The sequence below is a fragment of the Chrysochloris asiatica genome, unplaced genomic scaffold (assembly GCF_000296735.1).
Source record: "Chrysochloris asiatica unplaced genomic scaffold, ChrAsi1.0 scaffold00024, whole genome shotgun sequence".
In the NCBI taxonomy this organism is placed as follows: domain Eukaryota; kingdom Metazoa; phylum Chordata; class Mammalia; order Afrosoricida; family Chrysochloridae; genus Chrysochloris; species Chrysochloris asiatica.
Window position 1 is genome coordinate 5,771,250 of NW_006408542.1, and position 20,685 is coordinate 5,791,934.

At 40.2% G+C, this 20,685-nt stretch overlaps 2 protein-coding genes across 5 annotated transcripts in view; one reads left to right on the forward strand and one right to left on the reverse strand.

Moving 5' to 3' along the window:
* ATL2 (atlastin GTPase 2) overlaps positions 1–17,728 on the reverse strand; it is a 60,614-nt gene extending 42,886 nt beyond the window's left edge. For 2 of the 4 annotated variants that reach the window (XM_006839366.1, XM_006839367.1), the window contains exon 1: positions 17,587–17,728. In XM_006839366.1, the coding sequence (XP_006839429.1) occupies positions 17,587–17,704 (118 nt within the window). In that variant the 5' untranslated portion in view covers positions 17,705–17,728. Of the gene's footprint in view, positions 1–16,584; positions 16,993–17,586 lie in introns of those variants that run through there. The other 2 variants (XM_006839369.1, XM_006839368.1) reach the window with 2 other exon arrangements.
* Positions 17,729–19,393: 1,665 nt separating this feature from the next.
* Positions 19,394–20,685, forward strand: part of LOC102812983 (zinc finger protein 22-like) — an 8,272-nt gene continuing 6,980 nt past the window's right edge. The window contains 1 exon segment of the mRNA XM_006839456.1: positions 19,394–19,436. Coding sequence (XP_006839519.1) covers positions 19,394–19,436 — 43 coding nt within the window.

Genomic DNA, 20,685 nt, shown 5'->3' on the forward strand with positions numbered 1-20,685 from the left:
AGCTAAAGAAAGATGAACACACTCTTTAAATAGAGATAAGCTTAAAAAATAATCCGATTTAAAAGCAAATCCATTAAAAACTCTGTTTACTTGTGAATTCTACCAAACATTTAAGGAAGAAGTGATACCAATTCAACACAAACTCCTCTTGAAAGGACTATACGGTTTGCCTTATGAAGCTAGGATTATTACCCTAACACTAAAATCAAAGACATACTAGAAAGCAAACTACACAGGGCAGAGTAGGAATGAGCCACAGGCAGACTGCTGTATCTGTCTTCCATGGAGTCAAGCTGCCAACCTTTTAGTTAACAGCAAAGCACTACACTTCCGCACCACTAGGGCTCCTTCCTCAAATTTATAACAAGGAATACCACTACACACACACACTAAAATAACGGAGATTACAAAGACAGTTACGACTAGGTGGGGCACACCACTCTCAGGTTTCTAGTGAGTATAAAATGATACAAATGCACTATGAAAAACATTTTGCCAATAACTTACAAAGTTAAATAAGCATGTATGGAACCCAGTAATTGTACTCTTAGGCATTTGAAGGATAAATTAAAACATAACAATAAAAAGACCGGAATATATATGTTCATAGCAGCTTTATTCATAATATCCCAAAACTGGACACAATCCAAATGTCCACTTTACTAGAGAATAAATCATGTGTGTTAATCAACACAATGAACTCAACAATGAAAAAACTACATATACCACTCAGATAAATGTAAAAAGCATCCTGATAAGTGAAAAAAGCCATACATAATAAAACATTACACTATATGATTTCATTTATATGAAATCCTAGAAAATGCAAAGCCTTCAGTGACAGAAAGCGATCACGTCAGTCAAGAGCTGAAGGTTAAGGAAGAAAATTGACTAGGAGGACACAAGGGACCTTTTGGAAGTGATGACTGTTGTAGTTGTTCAGTGCCATGGAATCAGTTCCTACTCATAGCGACCCTATATAGAGTTTCTGAGGAGCAGCTGGTGAGCTTGAACCGTCAACCTTGCAGTTCAAACAGCTTTGCAGTTTAAACTCTGCCTGGCCCTGCCCCATCTTCATGCCACTGTTGCTTCTAATGTGTCAGTCATGTCACTGAGGGTTTCTCTCACCTTCACTGGTCCTCTCCCAACCACAGTTTGGGGTGAAAACTATTGATTGGGAGTCATCATCAGATGTTGGGGTGAGCTTTTTTTTTTTTTTTAAATCAGTGCTGGGCTTTGTCGCCCAGAATGATAAGAATCATTACAAGGGCACCAATAAAATATAATTTTGAAATAGAAAAGAAGCTATTAGTAACAAATGCTACCCCAAAAAAGAAATAGTTAATTCAACATTTTGCTCCAAGAAAATAATCTCATTAGGAATTTATAAAGTACAGTTCTCTCATACAAACTGGCAAAAATATATTAATACTCCAGAAAAGGATCTATTAACAATGTCAGTTGTCAAATATTCCTTCTAGTCCCTCCCCTTTACCCAAAAGATCCCCTTCCTAAATTACCCAGGGTGTAAGAAATATTTTAACAAGTCTATGATATAGATCCTCTCCTTCCTTCATTACTATCAAATCAGGAGACAAAGAGTTGTTTTTTCCTTTAAGATACACATATTTTCCATTTGAAATCTACTCTTGTTCCCATAGTAACCAGTGCTGATGCCACAGAATTTTCAGGGTTCTCACTTAAAGAACACTGAGGAATAAAAACGTTTTGATGCATTCATCTTCAATCGATGAAAATGTAAAAAAATTATGAGTGTAATTTTTCCCGAAGCTTATCACCAAATAGAAGCCAGTTCTAAAGGTTTTCAATGTGATGCAATCAACATTATGTTTTGGTCACATAAGGAGCTCTGGTGGGGTAATGGTTAAAAGCCCAGTTAACTGAAAGGTTAGCAGTTTGAACCCACTATCCACTCCATAGGGGAAAAGACATGGTAACCTGCTCCCATAAAGACTGTGGTTTTTAAGTGCCTTCTAGTCGGTTCTGACTCCTAGCCATCCTGTATACGGTTTCCAAAGAGCAGCTGGTGAATTTGAACCGCCAATCTTGTGGTTTAAATTGGCCTTGCAGTCCAGTGCTTTATCCCACAATACCACACCAGGAAACTCTATGGTGCAGTTCTACTCTTTCACACTGGGTCACCAAAGAGAAAAATAAGGCAGGTTAAAGGAAATAAAAGTAAAGGTTGCCATCAACTCAATGGGAACTATTATTCTTATAAGAGTTGTTGTTTGTTATGTGCCATCAAATACAGGGATTAAACCCTATAGCTCTGTATAAGGTTTCCAAGGAGCGGCTAGTAGGTTTGAACCACAGACCTTACTGTTAACGGTCCAGTGCTTATCCTACAGTGCCACCCAGGACTCCTATGAGTAAAAAAATTCTCAAATATAGGAAGTAGGGAGTGCTTTAGGAGTTTTATGTTTTGAAAAGGTGACTGCAATCTTGTATTTGAGGGTTTTTTAGGTCCTTAAAAAGTCCAAATTAAACTGAATTTTTAAACCACAGTAATCAAAATAATAATCACAGATATACATAACTCTTGTTGTCAAGTGCTGTTGAGTAGGTTTAAACTCATAGGTACCCTGTATAGGGTTTCTGAGGAGCAGCTGGTGAGCTGCTGAGCAACGCCAACCTTGCAGTTCAAAGGGCTTTGTAGTCTGGGGCATTAACCCACAGCACCACACCAAGTCTCCATATACATAACTTAGTGGGGGTAGGGAGGGGACAACGATTTGCTACAGAATGGTCAATCCATTTGTAATTTAATTATAAATTCTACAAGTTACATTCATTGGTGGTGGTTGTTATGTGCTATGAGTGACCCTGCATAGGGTTTCTGAGACTGAAAATCTTTACAGGAGCAGAAAACCTCATCTTTCTCCTTCGGAAGGGCTGGTAGTTTCGAACTGCTGACCTTGAGGTTAGCAGCCCAATTCATAACCACTATGCTAATGCTACCAGAACTTGTTACAAGTTACAGTGTCAATACTTAATTAACCACATTGTAAATAATGAGTCCCATTTTACACTGAAGTTTAAGAACCACCGGGGTAGCTTTCTTAAAACTACAGATTCCAGAGCTTGATAAAACTGATCATGTATGGGGCCTAGGGCTAGGAATTGGCATTTTTAACAAGGATTCCATCAATAACCACCAAGGTAATTCTGATTCAAGGGTGGAAAGACTGCCCTTGTCCTTCAGTCAAGGAGACACTTTCAGAAGTAGGATTGCATAAACCTTTATTCCATCAATATTCATTGAATAGTTACAATATGGCTCTAGGAACTACAGATTAAGTGGTGGTGGTTATGTGCATGGAGTTGGTTCAAACTCATAGCAACCCTGTACAGGGTTTCCGAAGCTGTAAATCTTTACAGGAGCAGAAAGACTCATCTTTCTCCTGCGAAACAGCTGGTAGTTTCAAACTGCTGACCTTGCGGTTCGCAACCCAATTTGCAACCACTATGCTACCAGAGTAGTGAAACAGAAAATCCTGACCTTCAGAGTCACATTCTAAAGATGGGAAGATAAAAACCAAATATAGGACCATCAGCTAAGTTAAGTATGTCATGAGAAGCTCTGGTAGCATAGTGGTTACGAATCGGGCTTCTAACTTCAAGGTCGGCAGTTCAAAACTATCGGCAGTTCGAAAGTATCAACGGTTCCATGGCAGAAAGATGAGGTGTTCTGCTCCCATAAAGATTTACAGCCTGGGAAACCCTGTGCAGGGTCACTATGAGTCAAAACCAACTCCATGGTACTTAACAACAACAACAAAGGAAATGAAAGGAGATGGATGGTTTTCACTTAAAAAACAATGACAAAGAAAGATTATTTTATAAGGAGACATTTAAGGAGATAACTGAAAGTAGTAGTTAAAAACATTTTTAGTAACTTTCTCATTCCTTCTAAATAATTTACTCTGAAATAATTTGAAATGTTAAGCTGTAGTTCACACTGCTTGATATGGCTCTTCTAGCCTTTCTAACTCCCACCAAACCACCAGGTCGAACTATCAAAATGTGTTGGTGCTGTAGCCCACTGAAAGAATTGAGCAATTTGCTGATAATGTAAAAATAAGGTACACAGCACCCTTGTAAGGGTTGTTAGTGTCTTTGAATCAGTTCAAACTCATAGTGATCGCCTGTATATGGGTTTCCAAGGAGCAGCTGGTGGGTTTGAACCAGCAACCGTACAGTTAAGCAGTCCAGTACTTTCCCTACAGTGCCATACCAGGACTCCTTGTGAGAGTGTGGCCATGGAAATAATTGGTCAGTTTTGCCATGCTGCTAAACTTCAAATGAGTCGAGAATGATCCACTATCCCGGCACTGAACTCCTAGATCCAGAAGGCAGAGCTGTGACATCAGAGACAGCAACAAGCAGCGGTAGAGAAGTAGCAGCAGCAAAGGAAACAGAACCAGGAGACCAGCTTGAGGAGGCGAAGTGGGCTTCCGGCTCCATTGAGTGGGAAAGTTGAGTGCCCTGGAGCAAGAGGCTTGCTGGAAGGATAGGGTGACTTTTAGCTCTTACTGGCAAAGCTAAAAGAGGTTTTGTGATACTTGGAGGACAGGCTGAAGGGCCATGGGGTCAGGATATGCCTGAGGGCATGGCTGAGAATTGCTATCCTTATCAAAGAACTGTCTTGAGTTGTTCCGGAACCTAAATCGTAACCTGGGGTTCTGGTGTGGCGCTGCAGGGTAAGCACCAGACTGCTAATCACAAGGCTGCTGGTTCAAACCAACCAACCACTCCTTGGAAACCCTATACAGGATCAATATAAGTGAAAAACAACTCAACAGCACCTCCTCTTCTCCTAATAAACCTGGTAACTGTGAGAATTGGCTGTGATTTGTGTGCAGCCATTGAAATGAATGATTGAGCCTAGTAGAGAGAGTTGCCCTGGGAGGTACAGTTGGTTTCAAATCTGGTAAAAAGGTTGAAAGGTGGGGACATGTCTGACTTCCACCTAACAGGAATCAGCCTAGGACTGATGTTAATGATGATTTTCCTCTTTCCAGACACCATTCCAAGCCATTTTTACATATGCCTTCCCTTTTACTATTTTGTTGTTGTTGTTGTTGTTGTTAAGTGCCGTTGAGTGGGTTCCAACCCACAGCAACCTTGTATAGGGTGTCTAAGGAGCAGCTGGTGAACTTGAACTGCCGAACTTGCAATTCAAATAGACCCTATAGTCCAGCCCATTATCTCACAAAGCCACACCAGAAGTCCTTCCCTATTATATTATGTTGGTGTTAAGTGTTTTCAAATCAATTCTGACCCATAGTGACCCTGTACAGGGTTTCCAAGGAGCGACTGGTGAGCTTGAACCGCCCACCTTGCAGTTCAAACGGCTTTGCAGTCTGACGCATTAACCCACAGCGCCACACCAGGACTCTTCCCTTTTATTATATATGAGAGGGGGAATTTTTATTTAGATCGCCTATTCTGTGTTAATAGCTATATATTATCTAATTTTCAAAATCACCTTATAGATTAGCTAAGAACATCCTTGTTTTTCTAACTGAAGCTCAGATTAACCAATTTGCAAGGGAACACAATTCCTAGGTAATTAAGTCAGAAAGCACATGCAGGTCTTTGAGACTCTTAAATTCATGCATTTCCAACTATGTTGATCTAAGTGTTCATTATCAAATAGTTATGTTTGTTAAATACACAAAGAGTTGAATTCTTACACACTTAAAATTTCTAGAAAACTAAGTTACCAAAAATACAATTTGTTTAAAATAAAAAAAGGTGGGGGCATTTCTTGTCTTTATAACAAATCTTGGCATACAGTTATTTTTCATAAATTTCCCTGTCAAAACCTAACCATCTATACAGTCAGCAAATGAGATCATGCTTAATCACATTTAGGGAACTTTATTTTAAAATAAACTTTCTACAAAGACACATTTGAACTGCATACTCTTAAGACATAAGAATCAATAAAATTGTATTTGTCCATATTTGACAGGATTATATATGTGTGTGTAAATAAATATGCAATTCAATGTTTCATATTCAACGACTCTAACCATGGTTAGTACACCTACAGAGTGTCACGAATAACTGAGGAAGGCTCCCACCCTACCTACTTTGAGCTAATAATTAGAGAGAAGGGACTATGCTAAATATTCAAGAAGTACAATTCACTAGTAATAGACCTTGCTCTAGAGGTTCTTACACAAGTATAAAAGGATAGTATAAAGCACTCCACCAGCTGGTTCCAACTCACAGTTACCCAGTACAGAGTTTACGTGGAGCAGCTGGTGGGTTTGAACCGCCAACCTTGACCTTAGCAGCCCAGTGCTCATTATCTTACAATGCCACAAGAAAGAAGTTTGGATCCTAGAGGTCAGATGGAGCTAAACTTAAATATTTAAGGTTAAGGATAGCCAGGCATTATACCTGTGGAAGTCACAGAAAATTTTGGAGAAGAGCCACAGGATCAAGGATGGTTACAGAGATAAATTAAAAATGATGTGTCAGTAAGAAATATAGCCGTCAAGTTGACTGACTCATAGTGAGCCTGTATAGGGTTTCCGAGGAGCAGGTGAAGGGTTTGAACCGTCATCCTTACAGTTAGCAGTCTAGTGCCACACTAGTACCTCAAGAACTTTAATGAGAGTCTATAAAACAGGGAAATCAGACATAAAGCAATTAGGAGTCTGGAGATGAGAGAGAAAATGTAAAGGGATTCAAGGAACAGCTGGTTCTTAAACCCATCCTTTTTGAGACTGACTGCATTAGAGCTTCAATTCGAAAGCACTTGGCCTGACATAAATACAGACACTATATAGAGTTCTACATGTTACTTCCCCAATCAGTGCTCACTCACTGGCCATTAAACCAACAATGTGGCACACTTAAAGTCCAGGCACTGCCCTCAAAGAACTGAAAGTATATTATAAGTCCTAAGGAAGCCCAGAGAGAGGCAGTTTTGTCCTCAGTAAAGTGCTCACACAAAGAACTAAGGAACTTACCTGCACATGTCCTTAATGATTTACGAAAATAGACCTATAATCGAATTTGAATTAAAGGCTGGGGTCCTGGTGACTATGATGCAAGGGTTTCATGATCATGAGTTACATACCCCGAACACCACAAAGCCAGGTAATCAAAACTCAGAACCAATCCTGTAACCTTTTATAACCCTCAATTATGCAAGTATCCCAATCATGGTCCTTTCCCTGTGCTTATAGTCCCACCTGAAGACAGTGATAAATTTGCCTATCACCAATCATGTTCTTGTTATAATTTCCTTTGTTCTCTATAATGAACTCCATCAGATTTCATTGGTCTCTGTATTAACTATATGTCATTGTCCTGTTTACCGCTTAGTAAAACGGCTTCTATGAAATAATGATGACAGGAACAAGTAACAGATAACACAACAGTATTCCACATTGTTTCACAAGAGTCCTTCTCTTTTCTTACTATACCTTTATAAAATGACAATTTGTTTCCAAATGTATTTTTGGTACAATGGATCCAAGGTTTTCTAACACAGTGAACAGGAGGCTATCACAAACAGAACAGGCAAAATTTGGGCCTAAAAACTAACTGTGAAAAGTTAAAAGATATTAAACCCATAGAAGAGCTATGAAATTTGGAATAACCAGTTAACTTATCTCAAAGGAGCCCTAAAGAAAAAAAGGACCCAAGTTTAAATTAAGAACAGGGTGCTCATGACAAATCTCAAAAATTCATTTACCAAGATTCTAGAAATAGATGCTAAATTCCATTTTACTACATTTCCCTATCTCAGAAGACAGTGATAGCAGCAGTGTAAAATAAGGGAAGAATGGGCAGGAAAAAAAGAAAAAAGTGAAGGGAAGAAATCCCAGACTTAGCTCAATACAGACAAAATTCCTACTAGGAGAGCAACTGTATTAAAAAAAAAAAGAAAAAGTAAATGGTGCCAAAAAACAGACAAATAAAAAAACATCCTTTCAGTTATATAAAAATGTGACTTATTTAAGAAAACAAAAGGGATAAAAAAAGCCAGGGCTCTCGCCATAACCTCCCCCTTTCATCTCTTCACTAGTTTGGTGAATTTAGAGTACATGTCAGGATTTCTGTGGCTATAAATACATATGCTCAAAAATATGAAAAGGAATAGCCTAAATTTAGTTTTTAAGTAGTCATATCTGGGGTATTCAGACAATTTTCCCAGGAGGTCTCCAGTTATTTAACACTTTGCTACAGAAAAAACAGCCCCTTGTCCTTTAAACAAAACAAAAACAAAAAAAATCTAGCATCATCTTTCATTGGCCTCTCTCTTGCTTCTTAAGCATACCTTTGTATTAAAAATTCCTAAAAAACAGAGACAACCATTTAAATTATCTGAAAATAGCTTGTTGTTATGACCCCAATTACTCTTTTTTATCTTTAAGCAGTGTGTCCTATGCTCGCTAGATCCACCCATTCAAGGCCTGCCAAAACCCACCCTCCTTCCCCTCCCCCCTCCATTAAGTCGTCCTCAACAATACTTTAGAAAAAAAAAAAAGTAGCAGTTGGCCATCCTGGGCAGGGTGTCAGGGTAAAACTGTACCTCCATAATGTTTTCAATGTCTAATTTCTTTGGAAGTAGATCACCAGACCTTTCTTTCAAGCTGCCTCCAGATAGACTCAAACTCCCAGTATTTCCATTAGCAGTTGAGACTGTTGCACACAGTAATTTCTACTTCTGAACTTACAAATTTAGTAATTAGCTTTATTCCCAAATATGCAAAGTCTATCTGATTTCCCGACTGCATGAAAACTATGAGATCTGTTCTATAGTTTTCTATATTCATTTCAACTAAAAGTACTTTTCATAAAATAGATTTACTGTCAATTGATAACATCAAGGGGAAAAAGCTATGTCATCTGTCAAAATATGTTCCTCTGCTTTACTCACAAAATGAGTCTAGTGGCTTCACAGAGTGCTTGTGTGGTGCTGCAGGTTAATATGCTGGACTGTAAGGGAAGTTTGAAACACAAGGTTAGCAGTTCAAGCTCACCAGCTACTCCTAGGAAACCCTGTAAGCTATAAGTTGGAACAGACTCAATGGCACTTAGCTAGTCGCTTCATAAACTCACTTACCTTTGAGAAGGATGATAACTTTTCTTTGCACACTAAAGGCTTGCCAAGCGATTTTACGACTTTATCTTTTAACGTTTAACTTTAAGGTAGTAGGTATTCTTAGTTATAAAAATGGAAGCTTGGTAACCATGGGAATTTGATCCTAGGTTTGTTTAACTATGGAGCTGGTTCTACCACACTACTAGGCACTAAAGCAGCTGCCCACTCTCGACCCTACTCTAGCAACAAAAAGATAAAAATAAATCATTTTCTCACCAAAGAATTTAAACAGCAGAAAAAAGTACTCCAACAGCCCACCTAAAGAACCAGAAGAGACTACTACTGAATCAAACTGCTGAAAAGTTACCAATTAAAAAAAAACAAAGCTCATGATAAATCATTCTTAGTTCTAAAAATGGTAATTTTTATACAAAGAATACATAATTAAAAAGCAGATATGAAAACCAGTTTCCTGAAGGCAAAAAAAGTTTTTACAAAATATTAACTTTTAGAACATAATTTAAGACAAAAATAACTACCTATGGCATTACATGCATTAGGTTTGGAGCTGTGATCAAAAGCCCCATTCCATAAGAAGGTTTGCTATTACTTAAAGGTAGTAAGGTTCCATCCAAATATCCAGTTGTAACAAGACATTGTAGCATCAGCTACAATGCTCAGCCTTCTCCAAAATTAGCCTACTTAAGAATTTAGCTATTTTTTGAGAAATAAGATGTAGAGCACTGTCATTTCCCTCTCATCTGTAAAAAAAAACTTCTATACAGCCAGTTCATGTTGTAATATGTTTAACATTTAAGTGCTGATGAAAATAAAGCAGTGATTTCTGAAGCTCTGCTAATTTTTTTCTGATTGAAAAAAAGTGTAAGGACTACAACAAAAAGTGAAAAAAACAACAAATGTAAGTATACTTCCTATCAAAATTTCTCTCCAACTTGTCAGTAGAAAATAAGCAAGCCCCCATTCTGAAAAAAGTGAACTTAATTCAGCTTTCAATATCTTATTGTTGTTGTTGTCAAGTGTCATCAAGTCTGTTCAGACCCATAGTGACCCTGTATAGGGTTTCCGAGGAGCAGCTGGTGAGCTTGAACCACTGACCTTACAGTTCAAATGGCTTTGCAGTCTGGCGCGTTAACACACAGCGCCACACCAGGTAAATACACTCAAATATGAAAAGAGCAGTTCACTAACTAGGCCAGTTTTATCCACTTTGAAAGTGTCTTTATAGATGGTTTCTAACAGTACTTTCAGAGATATTATATCTCTAACACTTAAAAAAAAAAATCCCCTATACCTGCTACAGTAATATATGCAACTATATTATCACCTAATGGAAAACAAAAAGAAATAAATGTTACAGACAAAAATTACAAGGACAGTACTAGAATCTAAGTCACCATTTCAAATCCACATAAGTCATGTGAAGTTTACAGATTTCAAAAATAGGTTTTGAGTTAAAATATTATACAGTTTCTAATTACTACCCATGAACTTACTAAAAATGATTACACTGAAAAAAAAAATTGCTAAGCTTTTTCATGGGCTTCAGTGCTAATATGGTTTAAGTGAAATTTTTTTTATGCATTCTTGGACATATGATAGGCCCAAATTAGGTTTTGCCGATTTCCTACTAAAAAGCCAATGAACTATATACTTCGAAACTGTCATGCCTTAAGCTAAGAAAATAACTCATATTGAATCCTGTAATTGAAAATAAAAGTTTAGAGGATTATACTGCCTAATGATTAAGTGACTCTCTAAAATGCGTATTTATTAAAATTAAGATAGCTAAGAGACATGAATCCATATTTCAATTATAGTTTTTTTTAAATGAACAGTCTTTTTAAGTTGCACCTTTTAAAAACTAAATTTTAGTTCAATATTTCAGCTAAAATAAGCACACATCATAGTAATAAATAACTGCCACAGAAAAAATGTTTGGCACTGGGTTAAGTACTTTTATCACATTTAACCTTATCATGAACATAGCAACAGCTTACAGACAAAGTTAAAAACTTACCCATCACCTCTCTAACACTAAAATCTCTCTTCACAACAGGGATGAGGAGAATGAAGGAGAGGAAATTTAGTTGGCAAATAGACACATTATATGTACTAAGTAAATCAAAAATTATTCATACTCTGGCTGTAGAATTTGAATCAACTTTTACAAAAGACAAATACATCATTTTTCAACATAACATCCTTGTTTTTCAATGTACTTTGTCCATCTATCAACAAGGTTTCGTACTGTGTTAATTAAAATGTTTTAGACTGAGCAGTGAGCCATGGATTCACCTCTGTCTTCACTACTTCATCAGAGGTGAATCTTCATCCTCGAAGGGCTGCTTTCAAGGAAGAACCAAAGAGGTGAAGATCATGATAATAGGAAGAATGCTTTAACACCTCAAACTGAAGTTTTTGCAGAGGGTGAACAGTGTAGGCAGAGGTGTATGGATGTGCTTTGTCATGCAAGATCACAATACTCTTGGATAGTGGTCCTCTGCGTTTAATCAGGAAGTTTAGGCTTCAGCTCTTCAGTGAGTATCTCACTGTAATGAGCACTGTTGATTTTTGAACAATCTTCCTAATAAGCATTCCAATACTGGCCCTTGAGGATCTCAGAAAAATTGTAAATTTTCCAGCTGCTGGTTGACTTTTGAACTTTCTCTTAGTTGGCGATTAAGGATGTTTCTCATTCCATTCTCAGACCATTATGTTCAGGCTTTTAGTGATGACTCTTCTTATGTCTCATCACCAGAAATTTTTTTTTTTTTTTTTAAAGAAACAGTTACCTTCCTTTGAGTATTGATCCAAATTTTGTTTGTACATGTCCAAACACTTCTGTTTATGCTCTTCCATGAGTTGTTTTGGTACCTCTCTTGCACAAACTTTTGGAAAACTAAGTCTGTTGTGGATTATTTCATAGGCAGAGCCATGGCTGTTTGCAAATGATTTGCCACTGTCATTTGTCTGTTCATGTCATCAGCTGTGAACAAGGACAGGTGTTTTAATGTAATTGGAGTGTGGATAATTTTTGACTCACCTTCGTAATAGCAAAGTAGTTAAACTGGCATTCCTACATATATGCTGGAGTCCTGGTGTGGTGCTGTGGGTTAATGCACCAGGCTTCAAAGCCGTTTGAACTGCAAGGTTGGTGGTTCAAGCTCACCAGTCACACTCCTTAGAAACCCTATACAGGGTCACTATACAGGTCGGAACCAACTCGACGACACTTAACAACATACATGTCACAATATATTAGAGATAGCTACAGTTTACATAATACTGACACCCACCCTATCATCTCACTTGTTATGGGATTATTATCCCTACTTTACGTGAGGGCTTCTTTGTTCTTTTTCCACTAGGTGCTGTGGATCAATGTGCTGGACTGCAAAGTCGCTTTAAATCGCAAGGTTGGTGGTTCAAGCTCACCAGCTGCTCCTCAAAAACCCTATAATGGGTCGTGATGGGTTGGAACCGACTCAAAGGTACTTAACAACAATCTTGCCCCCAGAAGTCCTAGCGTGAAACTGTGGATTAATGCAAGGGACTGCAAAGTTGGTTTAAATCACAAGGTCAGCAGTTCAAGCTCACCAGCCACTCCTCAGAAACCTATACAGAGTCACTGTGGGTCAGAACTAACTAGACAGCACTTAACAACAACAATCTTGCATACAAGGGTGTCTGGATGGTGAAAATGTTTTGATCTGGACTACTAACTTGAAGTAACACTGTAAGATTGGCCCTGGAATGCAAACTGCAAGGTCAGCGGTTCAAACCCACCACTCACTCCTCAGAAAACCTATACAGAGTTACAGAGTCAGAACCAACTAGACAGTAGTTGTTGTTGTGAAGTGCCACTGAGTCGGTTCCGACCCATAGCGACCTGTATAGGGTTTCCAAGGAGCAGCTGGTAAGCTTGAATCGCCAACCTTGCAGTTCAAACAGCTTTGCAGTCTGGCTCATTAATCCACAGCGCCACACCAGAACTCCGTTGTTATGTGCCATGGAGTCAGTTTCAATTCATAATGATCCTGTACAGGGTTTCCAAGGCTGTAAATCTTTACAGGAGCCTCCTCTTTCTCCCGTGAAACAACTGGTAGTTTCGAACTGCTGACCCTGAGGTTAACAGCCCGAATTATAACCACTACGCTACCAGTACTTTAAGATATTCAAAGTGCTTTATAAAGAACCAAGTTTTATACTAATGTTATCATATTTTTGGTGTGATGCTTTTATCTGCCAATTCATTTTTAAGACTATAAAGGAATCCAACTCTTATGTGAGGAAGAGATAGTAAAGTAAGACAATTACTTAAAAAAAATCTTCATTGTGGGCCCAAGTTCAGTTATTCTATACTCACATCTGTGTTCCATAATGGCCAAATTTTCTAAAAAGTAATAAACACACCTGGCTTTGGAAACCCAAAGTGGCTACAATATCAGAATATCACTGAATTTTAAGAAAGAAAGCAGTTTCCCTGCAGATACCTCAGAGGGGGGAAAAAATAACTTTCTGTATCTTTCTTTAAAGCTACACTATACTAAATCAACCATTAAGTTTTTTTATTTTGTTTTTTTTTTTAAGTTTTAAAGTCTACTCTAATCCTTTTGCTTTTTGGCTCTTGACTTTGACAGGCTGCCAAATGGCTTTGTTTACAATTGTGTGTGTCAGACAGTTCTTTCAGTTACGCATAAAAAATTTTTAAAAAGTGCCTCTTGCTATGAAATCCTGAAATTTTAAAAAAATGTCTGTATTCCAGCATTATCAAACCAACTGGTAATCCTTCAGTTACTCTCAGCAGCTGCCGAAATTTATACCTAACAGGTGGGAAAAGGTATTATTTTGGAAATGGTCTAACATTTCCATTTGTGAACGTTCAAAACTTTTATTATAAAGTTACAATACAATGGCAAACTTAAATTCCTAAATACACCCAGATGCACTTGACTTAAGCCAAACTCATTTTTCCTCATGATTTATTTTCCCTATAATTATTTTTTTTTTTACTAAGTTGTTGTTGTTAAGTGCTGTACAATCAGTTCTAGCTCATGGCAGCCCTGGATAAGGTTTCCAAGGAGCAGCTGGTGGGTTTGAACTGTTGACCTTGTGATTCATGGTCCAGTGCTGACCCTACAGCGCCACACCAGGAGTTCTTTTACTTTATAAGGTAGTCTTTTTCATTCAAATAAAGAAATGCTAAGAACTCCAATTCCTCCAACTTGGAAGAACTTAAAAATTTTACTAAATAGAATTAAACGCATCTACAGATTCCTATCAACCTACAAAATCATGAAAATGTAAGTGTTTAGGAGTCCTGGTGTTACACGGCTGGTTAATGAGCTGGACCACAAGGCCGGCGGTGCAAGCTCACTAGCAGCTCCTTGGAAACCCTACACAGGATCACTCTGAGTCGGAACCGACTAGATGGCGCTTAACAATAATGGTGGTGGTGTACCAGGTTCTGACTCACAGGGACCCTGCATAGGGTTTTTCCAAGTCTGTAAGTCTCTGTGGGAGCAGACCACCTCATTGTTCTTCACAGAGAGGTTGGTAGATTCGAACTGCTGACCTTGAGGTTAGCAGCCAAACATCAAGTCTCCTTTGTTGTTGTTGTTGTTAAGTGCTGTTGAGTCAGTTCTGACCCAGAGCGACCTTCAGAGCGTTTCCAAGGAGCAACTGGTGAGCTTGAACCATCAACCTTGCAGTTCAAACCGACTTTGCGGTCAAGAACATTAATCCACAGGGCCACACAGCACCACATCAAGGCTCCTTTACATGCTTTGTTAAGTGCCATCCAGTCGGTTCCAATTCATAGCAATCCTGTATAGGATTTCGAAAGAGCAGCTGGTGAATTTGAACCACCAACCTTGCAGTTCAAACAGACCTTGAGGTTGAGTGCTTATCCAATGGAGCCATACCAGGACTCAGAGCCACAAAGAATATATATAAGTGCTTTATGTTGTTGTTGTTAAGTGTCATGAAGTTGATTCTGACTCACAGGGATCTTAATCTGGGGTTTCTGAAGAGCGGCTGGTGAATAAACAGACCTTGTGGCCCAGTGCTTATCCTACAGCACTATATCTAAGTTCCTAAAAGGTGTAAGCATTTCTTTTAAGAGAAACACTTGAGAAACATATTCCTGTAACTACAGGACTAGAGTGACATCTGACCCTGCATTAAGCTATTCGACTTTATGTCTCCAAATAGCAGAGACAGTTTCTAGTCAGTCAAAACCAGAGGAGTTCCTCCTACTCAATTGCAGCCAGTTTGTTCTTACTATAACAAACCCTAACAAGTTTGTTTTTAACGCAGTAACAGATGACTCATAGCAAATTAGCAGGCAAGAGACTGTTCTAGATAGTCATTAAATAGGAATGGCTATTAAGTGAAAGTTAAATGTGCCCCCCTCCTCCGATGGACAACAGTATTTTGAAAATGATAGACCTGACCTACGAAGAATCTTAAGAGTTTCATCTCTTCTCGCTGTACTATCAAATAAAAACAATGTTCATAACTTTAATCAAGTCATAAAATTATGCTATTCCTAAAAAGGCACTTGGAGTCCTGGTGTGGCACTGTGGGAACTCCAAGATGTGAGGTTCAAACTCACCAGCTGCTCCTCTTGAGGTCACTATGACAGACTTGACAGTCCTGGTGTGGCTGTGGGTTAATGCGCTGGACTGCAACGTCTGCTCAATGTCTGTCTGAACCGCAAGGCTGGTGGTTCAAACTCACCAGCTGTTTCTTGGAAACCTATACAGGGTCGCTGAGTCAGAATCGCCTCCACAGCACTTAACAACAACAACAACAGCAAGGTAATTAAGGAGTCCTGGTGTGGCACTGTAGTTTAATCACTGGACTACTAATCATAAGGTCTGGTGGTTCAAACCTACCAACCACTCCTCACAAACCCTATACCAGGTCAGGTGACTAAGTTGGAAACACTTACCAACAACCCATTACATGAAAACACTTTGGAATGACATCTAAAATGGTTACCATGTGGGGGTGAGAGGTAGAAGTACAAGCCCATCCACTAGGGCCCAGAAGAGTGAAACTAAATCATTAGCATTCCAAAGCAACTCCCTAGAGAATTCCAGCCAGCTAAGTCTTAGGCAAAAGTCCCTTTCTGGGTAGTGTTTTTTTCTATAGAGTGCTACACTACCATTGTAAACTGTTCTGTTAAGTGCTTGGATTGGCAAGCAATAAAATAAGCTTTATTTCGTTTTCTTTTTGCCTTAGCCAAACTCTGGCATATGGTTCAACCTCTTCACTGGCTATCCATAATGAGTAAGTATATTTCATATAAACTTTTCTATTAAATGAGTCCTCGAGTTCGTATTTAATCAAAGATTTTTAAATCTCATCTCACAAAACGTTTATCAGGTACGATAAGCAAGAAATCTGTAAACAAGATCACATTTACTGTATTTAATAAGCTCTCATCTACGAGTTGTACTTACCCAACGTAAGCTTCTACTATTTATAAACCTCTGAAAAACTTTATGCCTTTAAATACCATCAAAATTCTCAACCAGGGTTTAATGCGTTCAATTCACACCACAGTGAAAGATCAAATGCTAAACTCCTAAAAATAGTGGTGTTATGAGCGAGAGGAACACACAACACTCTGCTGCCACAGCAAACGCGTCTTCGAGGGGGCAGAGGCGCTCCATGTACACGTACAGTAGGAGCTCACATTCAGCAAAGCAAGGCAACGAATGATCAGGTGACTTCACACCACTGACACGTTCAGTCTGATTGGACCTTACTATTGACTCTGAGACTAGTAACTGACTCTTGCCCCCAGTTTGACAACTAAATCTGAACTTGCAACCCTAGGCATGCGCAATCTACGCGAATGGGTTTGGACACCAGAGTCCAGGGACGCGAGCGCCCCAGGCACAACCCTGGCCTGCAGACTGTGGTTCCCTTTGGAGAGCTTTCGACCTAGCAGCTCAGTGCCTGCTTTCCCCGCGCAATCTCCGTCCTTCTCCGTGGGCCCCATCTCGGCCCCGAGACCCCTGCCTCCCTCTCCGCGCGGAAAAGAAAGGGCAGCAAGTGCCCGCCGGTTGACAGACCACCCGCCACGTCCAGGGCTCGCCGGGACCAGGCGGCCCCGCCGCCGACCTCCCCGGGCCCCGGGCCTGCAGTCCTGGCTCAAGGCCGCCCCCTCAGGTCGGGGCGGACACCACGATAGCCACGCGGCGGGCGGGCGGGCAAGGGGCCGGGCGCCGACGCGCGGGCCCCAGTTCACCCGACAGCTGCGGGAGGTGCGGCCCTCGCGCCGCCTTCTGAGGCAGCGCGCAGCGGGAGCACCAAGAGCAGTAGGAACTAGGCCCGGCGAAAGACGCAGCGGCGGGAGAGCTGAAAGAGCCGAAGATTACAACCCCGCCGTTTGCGGCCGGTGCCCGCGCGCCCTCTCCCAACCCGGGCCCTGCGGCCTCCGCCCAGCCAACCCGTACCTATAGAGGTCGTGGACGAGACGTGGTTAACCTCGGTGTTTGGGTCGCTAGTCCGCCACCGGTGTCGCAGCCCCTCGTGCGGCTGCTGCCTCCGCGCTGCCTCGTCCCCCTCCGCCATCTTGTACCGATTTAAAATTAACTCCCCACTGACGTCAAACGCCGCCGCCGCTTTATCAACCTCCCGGGAACCGGCGGGACAGGCGGCAGGTCCTAGCGCCGCCCACAACCAGCCCCACCTCTTTCTACTTCCCACCTCCCCTCCCTGACCCGCCCATCGGCGCCGTCACTCCGCCCCTACTCTGTCTGCCGATGGGTTTTTCTTGTCTTCCACAAAAGGGAAGATTTGAGGGGCGCCCCAACTACCACCATTACACACTCCACCTCTCTGAGCCCCATATCACATTCCCCTAGAACTGAGCTGCTCTGTGTAAACACAGATCTCCAAAGAAGGAGGTACCTCCTTCCCGATTCAGTAACCCAGTGCTCTTTACATGTTTACTATAGGTAATTCATGTCCTGCAGGTGAACTTGCTTTCACACTCTTTCTCTTCTTTTTATCCCCATCTCCTCCTCCAAACCCCTCACCAAGCTATCGCCTGTGACCAGGTTTTTTTTTCTTGATCTTCTATTTCCTTACAGAAATCACTAATGTTGCTTCCTCTCCTGAAACCATTATATATGGTTTGCATGACCCTCTTTATGCGAATCAGAGAAGATGCAAAGAAGAATATTTTTGCTGTCAGAGAATTAGCAATCCAGTATAAACCTCCAGATAGAATTAGCAGTACACAGCACCGAATATACCACATTATTTTCCTGGAACTCAGGCGATTCCTAAGGCTATACAGCCCGCCAATTAGCCAATTAACTGGTGTCTTTTTCTTCTATGTTGTTGTTAACTGCCATTGAGTCATTTCCGGCCTATAGCAACCCTGTATAGGGTTTCCGAGGAGCAGCTGGTGAGCTTGAACCACCGGCCTTGCAGTTCAAACGGCTTTGTAGTCTGGCACATTAACCCACAGCACCATACAAGGACTCCAAATCACTGCTTATCTCTTAGACTGCAGGTACAGTGTAGTGTCTTGGACAAGTTCACAGGTGCTGAACCTAAGAAGGCTAGAGAAGACAAATACAAAGACAGTCAAGAGATTGAGTTTAGTCCCATGATCACCTCAAATCCTTATACTTAAAATGCCTTTTTCCATTTTACCTAGTCAGCAGTCCTTCTTTAATTTCTTATCACAGTTAATTTCTTATACCAAATTATGAACTTCAGTGTTACACTAGACTTCTTTCTTTCTCCCCTCCCTTCTCCTCCAGTTAAAGTCGATTTCTGTCTCCTGTTTACTTCCTCTCTAATCCCCACAGCCTTCTTCTTGAATTAGGTTCTCATCATTTCCCCACTAGACTTCTTGTAATTACCTCCTGTAGCCCGTCCTCCTGTGGGTCCTCCACACAGCCAGAAGGCTGAGTATTGTTCTTAAATGCAAATCTGATTCTGTAGAATCTATAGACTCAAAGAAACTTTGTTGTTGTTGTTGTTAAGAGCCTAGAGTGGGTTCCAACTCATAGCAACCCTATATAGAGTTTCCAAGGAGGACTGGTGAATTTGAACCACCGACCTTGTGGTTACCAGTCCTGTGCTTATCCCACAGCACCACTTTACTCAGGGTAAAGTCCAGACTCTTCAGAATAGTTGACAAGGACTTTCAGGATCTGGGTTCTATCTAAATATCCAATCTAACTTTCACTTCTCAAATATTCCTTCTTTCAGTCTTTCATTTAACAAAGGAGTCTTGGCAAGCCTATGGATGCTGAAGACCCCAGTGGTGAACAAGACAGAGAAAATGGTATTCCTCCTTTTTTTTTAATTTTTCTTTTTCCATACCTCCCACCCTTCATCACCACAGAGTGAGCTCCATGAACTCAAAAATCTGTCTTGATCAAGGTGTATCTCCAGTGCCTGGTTCATAGCTTCTTGCTAATGCCATTGAGTTGGTTCCATCTTCTAGCAACTCTGTATAGGGTTTCCGAAGAGCAGCTGGTGAGTTTGAACCACCAACCTTGCATTTCAAACGACCTTGTGGTCCAGTGTTTATCCTATAGCGCCACACCAGGACTGCCTCAGTAAATACATATGGAATGAATGAATGAATGAATGAATGAATAGGTTACCATTCTGATTATACCATATCACCTAATTTTTCTAAATTCCAGATCCTCATTTTTGTAACTAAGTATACAGCAGGATTCTTCTGAGATCAAATCAATATATTAAAAGCATTTTCTTGACTATAAAATAGCTAACATTTATGGCATGCTAAGTGATCCAGGAACCTTTCAAAATATTATATATATATATATATATATATATATATATATCTTATTATCCTTATAATAGGAGTCCTGGTGTGGCGCTGTGGGTTAATGCGCCAGACTGCAAAGCCGTTTGAACTGTATGATCGGTGGTTCAAGCTCACCAATAACTCCTCAGAAAACCTATACACCGTCGCTATGGGTCGGAACCAATTCGACGGCACTTAACCACCACAACAACATCTTGATAGCAATCCTCAGAGTTACATGTTATTATTATTTTCATCTTACAAAAAGAGTTACTAAGGCAAAAAGGTAAAATGCGTGGCCTGGGTGGCAGCCCTGGTACTTGAACTCAGGCAGTCTGGCTCCAAAGCTTTGGCTCATACCCACTTTGAGAGTATTGAGCTTGTAGACTATGAGTTCCTGGAGGAAAGAATCCATAACTTATCCACAACTGGTGATTCAAGTTTTTTCCTTCAGTCAATGGAAATTGTTTTAAAAGCTATTTCTGCCTAGTTAACAACTTAAAAAAAATTCTAAGCCCACAAAGAGGAAAGTGAGCAAAAGGTATCAATAGAAAATTCACAAAAAGTGTTATAAAAATGGCCCTTAAGCATATGAGAAAACGTCCACATTCATAATAAAAACAAGACTGACAAACCACTTCTCACCAAACATCTAAAAGGCTATGGTTGGTTACACTCTATCATCAGGGATGTGGGAATAACAGGCAAGTCTCATTGCTAGTGAAAATACAAAATGATACAGCCTTGTGTGCCG